This window comes from Carlito syrichta, unplaced genomic scaffold, assembly GCF_000164805.1.
Source record: "Carlito syrichta isolate Samal-C Ts95f unplaced genomic scaffold, Tarsius_syrichta-2.0.1 Scaffold288006, whole genome shotgun sequence".
Taxonomy (NCBI): domain Eukaryota; kingdom Metazoa; phylum Chordata; class Mammalia; order Primates; family Tarsiidae; genus Carlito; species Carlito syrichta.
Genome location: NW_007232102.1, coordinates 123,359 through 129,303, shown reverse-complemented (window position 1 = coordinate 129,303; position 5,945 = coordinate 123,359). Strand labels below are relative to the sequence as shown.

General features: G+C 62.7%; 1 protein-coding gene across 1 annotated transcript in view; it reads right to left on the bottom strand.

Annotated features, from left to right (window-relative positions):
• KIF19 (kinesin family member 19) overlaps positions 1-5,945 on the bottom strand; it is a gene marked incomplete at its 3' end in the record, with an annotated part of 33,547 nt that overhangs the window by 5,605 nt on the left and 21,997 nt on the right. Inside the window, exons 4-8 of the mRNA XM_021710072.1 lie at positions 4,415-4,525; positions 3,733-3,820; positions 3,392-3,528; positions 1,702-1,827; positions 1,131-1,325 (exon numbers count right to left, since the gene is read on the bottom strand). Of these exons, the coding sequence (XP_021565747.1) occupies positions 1,131-1,325; positions 1,702-1,827; positions 3,392-3,528; positions 3,733-3,820; positions 4,415-4,525 (657 nt within the window). The remainder of the gene's footprint in view (positions 1-1,130; positions 1,326-1,701; positions 1,828-3,391; positions 3,529-3,732; positions 3,821-4,414; positions 4,526-5,945) is intronic.

Genomic DNA, 5,945 nt, shown 5'->3' with positions numbered 1-5,945 from the left:
CCGCCCCGCCGCTGCCCTGATGATCCTGGGTCATAAACCCCTCTCGCTCCCTCGAGGCCGTGAATGGACACAAGAGGGCCTCATCCCAACTCCTCGCAGGGCTGTGGAGGGCACTGGAGAAGGTTAAGAGAACGGAGGCCTCTGGACAAGAGTGATGGGGTGAAGGCTTCTGAGGGGGCCTGGGATAGCTGGTTCTTCGCCCCTCCAGGGTGGGCGCCTGATGCAGCCCGTGAATGAGGTGTGAGGGAGGGCGTGGCCTACACGCTGGCCTCCAGGCAGCCCGGCTAAGAGCCAGCACACCATGAGAACTCCGGAGGGCACTCCAGGCTCCAGAAGCAAAGAGGGAAGGGTGTGTTGGCAGGCAGGTTGTTGTCTTCTTGGGCCCGCAGGACCACATCAAGGCCAAGGAGGCACTGCCCGCAGCTCCTGTGTCTCTGCCCAGCCTAGCAAAGCCAGGACCAGCTGGTTCCAGGAGCCGGAGGGCACACTCTTTCCTCCCAGGCTCCACGGTTTGGTGGTCGCCTCCTTTGTGCGGTGGGTGGCCACTCTCCCATGCTCCTTCCAGGAAGCCCTGGGGCTTTACTGGATGGCAGGGATGAATTTTTCAAACCCTGCCTGTTCTAACCCAGCCCCACGTGTTTATTCAAACACGAAAGGCTGTTCATTCTCCCTGGCACCGTCCTTTCTCTCGCATTTGCTCCAGTGCGAACTCTGAGCTGTTGCCACGATTCAAGGAGCTGATGGAGTGAGGCACTGAATGCCAAGCCCACCCAGGAGTGGGCACTCAGTGACACTGCTACCACTGAGGCCAAGGCCACCCCCGCACAAAGGAGGCGACCTCCAAACGGTGGAGTCTATGGGCTAAACTGGCATCACCCAGCCTCACGGCTCGGGTGACTCCGTCAAGTTTGCCTGCAGGAGGGAGCCTGGGTCTCCCCTGGGGGGTGGTGCCGCCACCCATGGCTGCAGAGCTGGGCAAGCAGGGCTTCGTGATGGGGACGGAGATGCGGCCAGCAATGGGCCACAGGGACCTTCTCCACTCCCCGCTGTGACTGGTTGATGTGACTGTCAAGGGGAGACATCACGTCTGCCTCCTGCTCCCCCCCCAATCCGGCGCAGCCCTCACTCACCTGGGAGGCGCGCTCAGAGCCGGCCAGGTCGATCATGAACAGGCGGCCCTGCCGCACCTCCTGCAGGACATCCTTGACCCGGCTGCGCTGGCGCACGGCCACCTGGAGCACGGCGTGGGAGCGGGAGGACGTCCGGTTGGCGGCCGTGGGCTCCTGGGTCCTCTGCCGGTTCCCCTTCATAAGCAGCTGCATGATCTGGGTGGGAGGGAGGAGGGGCAGCTCTTGGGGACCCCGGAGATGCTCCCGCAGGGAGCAGGAGGAGCAGGGAGGGGCCTGCGTCTGAGAGGCGGAGGTGGGCTCGCCCCAGGCGCTGGGGGACCTGGGGCGGTGGCGTCAACTCCTCGGGGCCAGGGGTCTCTGGGCAGAGGGAGAGGCCGGTCCCTCCCCAGGGGCAGCGCGGTGGGGGCAGGGTGGCAGGTGCGTGTCCCCCCTCTTGCTGTCCCTGGGGATGCTGGGTCTGGCCCGGCCCCAGCGGAGTGGGCGGTGGCTCCCCAGCTCCAGGCCCCACCGCTCCAGCACCCTCAGGTGGCGAGTGCCCTCCCCGTGGCTCTGGCTGGCCAGCAACACTTGCCTCCTTGGCATTGATGGTGGACACCTCGGTGATCCCGGCCACCTGGATCACCCCTTTGGAGTCCTCCCTCAGCTCCAGGTACCCCAGCGCAGGGTTCAACAGGTCCCGGATCATCTCATTGTAGATCTGATGGGACCGACGGGAGGGTGGGGGAGGGGAGACTAAGGGCCGGACGTCCCGGCAAAGACCAGGCCCCTCCTGCCAATGCAAGAAGGGGACAGGGCGCATACTCGCTGAGCCTTGGGCTCCTCTCAGAGAAACCCCGATGAGGGGAAAAGGCCCCTTCTTCGGGAGGGATTCATCATTCACAAGACACATCGGGCTGCCGGAGCCGAGATTACGGGAGGCTTCAAAACCAAGTGGGGCCAGGCGTGGGGGCTCACGCTGTCATCCCAACACATTGGGAGGCGGAGGCAGGAGGATGGCTTGAGGTCAGGAGTTCAGTACCAGCCTGGGCAACATAGTGATTTTCTGTCTCTCAGAAAATTTTTAAAATTAGCTGGGTGTGGGGGAGTGCCTGTGGTCTCAGCTACTCGGGAGGCTGAGGTGGGAGGCTCGCTTGAACCCAGGAGTTCGAGGCTGCAGTGAGCTAGGATTGCATCCCTGCACTCCAGCCTGGTCCTGTCTTTAAGAACACAAGCAGCCGGGCTCGGTGGCTCAGCCTGTAATCCCGCGCTTGGGAGGCTGAGGTGAGTGGATTGCCTGAGCCCGCGGGTTCGAGACCCACCTGGGCAACTTGGCGAGACCTCATCTCTACAATCAATCAAAAATTAGCCAGGTGTGGTAGCGTGCGCCTGTAGGTCCTGCTACTTGGAAGGCTGAGGCGGAAGGATCGCCGGAGCCCAGCAGGTCGAGGCTGCGGTGGCCGGGAGCGGCCACTGCACTCCAGTCTGGGCGACCGAGTGAGACTCCAACTCAAAAAAATTAAAAAAAAAAAGAAGAAGAACACAAACAGAAAAAGTGGGATTTCCTTTCAAACAGATTGGGCACTGAGCAGAGCACGAGGACCGCCGACGGCCAGAGCCCCCTTCTCTCACTGGGTGGGGAGCACTGCTCGTTTTGAGGCAGCCCTCTGCTCCTGCTGGGGTGCCTCCCCAAGGTGAGTCTTGCTGGCTGAGTCCACACCTTGCTGGCAGCCCTGCCTCACTGCCTCCTGAGTGCCACCCAATGGAGGCCAGCCTGCGGGCTGCCAGCCTCTCGTGTGCTCCCCCTGTCCCACTGACCCACTCTTGTCTGGTGGTAGGGCTACCACAGGGGGAGGAGTGATACCGGGAGGCTGTGGCCGGGTGGCAAAGGGCCCAGGGTCCAGCCTGTACCTGGAAATGCACTTTTCACCTGTGCCCACACACAGAGCCTGGCAGGGCGGACAGGGCCTGCTCTGAGGAAGAGGCGGCCTAACAGACGGGAGGATGGCTGAGTCTGAGCGCACTGACGAGGCCACTTCGGGGTGTGGCACAAAGGGCAGGGCTTGACTTTGAAGCTGAAGGGTCCTGAGTTTGAATTCCTGCTCCCTCATGACTGTGTGACGCTGGCCTAGTTGCCTAACCTCTCTGAGGAGCCTCAGAGTTTTGTAAAGTAGGGCTGGGAGTGCACCAGTGATGAGCACCCCAGGAAACTGCCCGGTGACCGGCCCCGGGAAGGGGGCCGCCCCATTCGAGGCCCCTCGTATCCAAGCCCGGTGGGGGCTCACCTCCAGGTAGGACATGGACACCTCATACTCCATGTCGTTGCTGGTCTCCTCGATGGCCCTGAAGAGGTCATTGAGGGTCCGGACGTAGATGCCGGGCTCGTGGTCTGTGCCCAGCATGGTGTAGGTTTTCCCACAGCCTGGGGCAGAAAGAGGTGGCGGGTGATGGGGTAGGGGCCTGGGATGAGGCCTGGCTGGGTCTGCCTCACGGTTGGGTGCTGTCAGATGCCAAGAAGGGGGTGGGAGGGCGGTGTCCTTGGTTTAGGACGGGCTCTGGGACTGCGGGGCCCTGGGTGGGGTGCGAATGGGCCACATCCTTACCTGCTGTCTGGGCTTCCCCTCACCTGTGGGCCCGTAGGCAAAGACGGTGGCATTATAGCCTGAGATGACGCCCGCGATGAGGCTCTTGGTGGTGGCCTGGTACACCATCTCCTGCAGGGGAGAGGAGACCCGTCAGGGGCCTGGACACAGGCAGGGTGGAGCACAGACACCCACTGTGCGGTCCTGGCCCCAGAGGAGAGGTTTCTGTTCCCGGAGCCCCAGGCCCAAGAGGTGTGGGGGCAGAGACCGGGGGAGGGGATGTCTCTGCTTACACCCTCCGGTGGGGGATGCCAGCCTGGAAGAGAGCCCCGGATACCTGAGACGCCTCCCCCACAGCTGGCTCCTGGCCCCCAGCCACAGGGACGCATCACGTCTGCTCTGGGAGCAGATGGGCAAGATGGGGGTCTGCAGGAGGGTGTCGGCTTCCCCAGCCACCCTCCACCCACCCTCTCTGTACCAGATGGGCTTCAAGTGCCTCTTTCCGACTCTGGCAGGGACCATCCATGGTGCACCCGTGTGGGGTGGTGTCTGAGCACTGACCCAAGTGTATCACGCAGGAGGCCATGTATGCATGCCACACGGACAGGGGAGAACAATCTCGAATGGGAAATCTCAAGAGAGCAGCTCCTGAGCGGGAGGTGGAGGGGAGGCTGAGGGCAACGCCAGGGCCTCCTGAGTGGGGCAAAGGGTGGAGGCACCCCTCACCTGGGTGGCAGTGAAATCAAAGGCCACGTCGAACAGATAGGACTTCTCCCGGGATCGGTGTGCCCGCAGAATGTCATCAGGGTCTTCCATGGGGTCCATGAGAACCACCATCTGCAAAGGTCCCCGAGGGGAGGCTGGCATCACCCAGGGTCCCCAGGCTCACGAGAGGTCAGCCTCCCGATTGGCAAGGCCAGTCTGGGCTCTGACCTCGCCCCTCCCGCCTCACCTCAGGATGTGGCCGGGGACAGAAGCCAGCGTCTACGGGCTATTCCTGTCCCTCACAGCCCTGTGGGTGTCAGGTCTGGAAGCCTGGGCTTGGATGCCCCAAGGGGATGCCTCCCTGACAACGCCCAACGCCCCCTGGGAGGCCGGCACCGTCCCAAGGGAGCAGAGCGCAGCACAGGGGAGCCCAGATTCAGGCCCTGTCCCTAGCTGCAACGCCACTGCTCATGCACTGCCACCACACGACAGCTGCCGTGAACGAAGCATGTACATCACGTCAGGACGTGCACTCCATGCACACAATCTTGTTTAATCCTCACCACAGAGCCGGGGGGTAAGGACTCTCATGACCCCCATCCAATGGATGGGAAAGGACAGACATGGAATCCCCTCTCGCTGCGCCACCTCATGTTGGCAGCGGGGTCTTGTGTAAGTGCCTCAACCTGCCTGAGTCTCGGTCTCCTCCTCGGGCTGTTGGGACAGCAGCGTGGTCTGCCTGCAGGGCTGTGAAGACCCCATAGGTGACGTGTGTGACACGCTTGGGCACAGGCCTGGGCAAGTGCTGAGTGCTCCGTGGCCTTAGTTCAAAGGGCTGTGAAGAGGGGGGTGGGGGTGGCGGCAGGGGATGGGAAGGTCACCCGTTCCCTGCCCCATGACTCTGCCATCAAGTCAAGGGTGACGACCCCACCCTCACCGTGGATGAGGTCACCAGGAGGCCACGGGCCCTGCGCCTGCCTGAGGCCAGTTTGGAGTGCAGCCCCTGGGTGAATGGCACACCATAGAGGTGCCCCCTGAGAGGCGCTGGCACGTCTAAGTGCTGCTCTGTGCCCAGGAGCGCCTGGGCTCCCAGAGGTCCTGGCTCGCACCAGACAGCCAGGGGAAAATCAGCCACCAGCCGCCACATTGCTGTTCCCCTAATGGGCTGGGGAGTGAGGGAGAGGCACTCCCCAGGGACATGGGCACTGAATGGAGTGGCAGACGGTGACCTCAGCCAGTGCTGCAGACGCCTCACCAGGCCCTCACTGCTAGTGGGAGGGAAGGGGACAAGAAGGGAGGGCGTGGGCCGCTTTCCCTCCCAGCCGCTTCTCCAAGTCCATCATAATAGCTGGAAGCCAGCTCAAGTCTATAAGGCCAGCACTTTGGGAGGTGGAGGCGAGAGGACTGCCTGAACTCAGGGGTTTGAGGCCAGCCTGAGCAACACGGTGAGACCTCGTCTCTACAATAAGTCAAAAAATTAGACAGGTGTGGCGGCACATGCCTGTGGTTCCAGCTCCTTGGAAGGCTGAGGTGGAAGGATCACCTGAGCCCA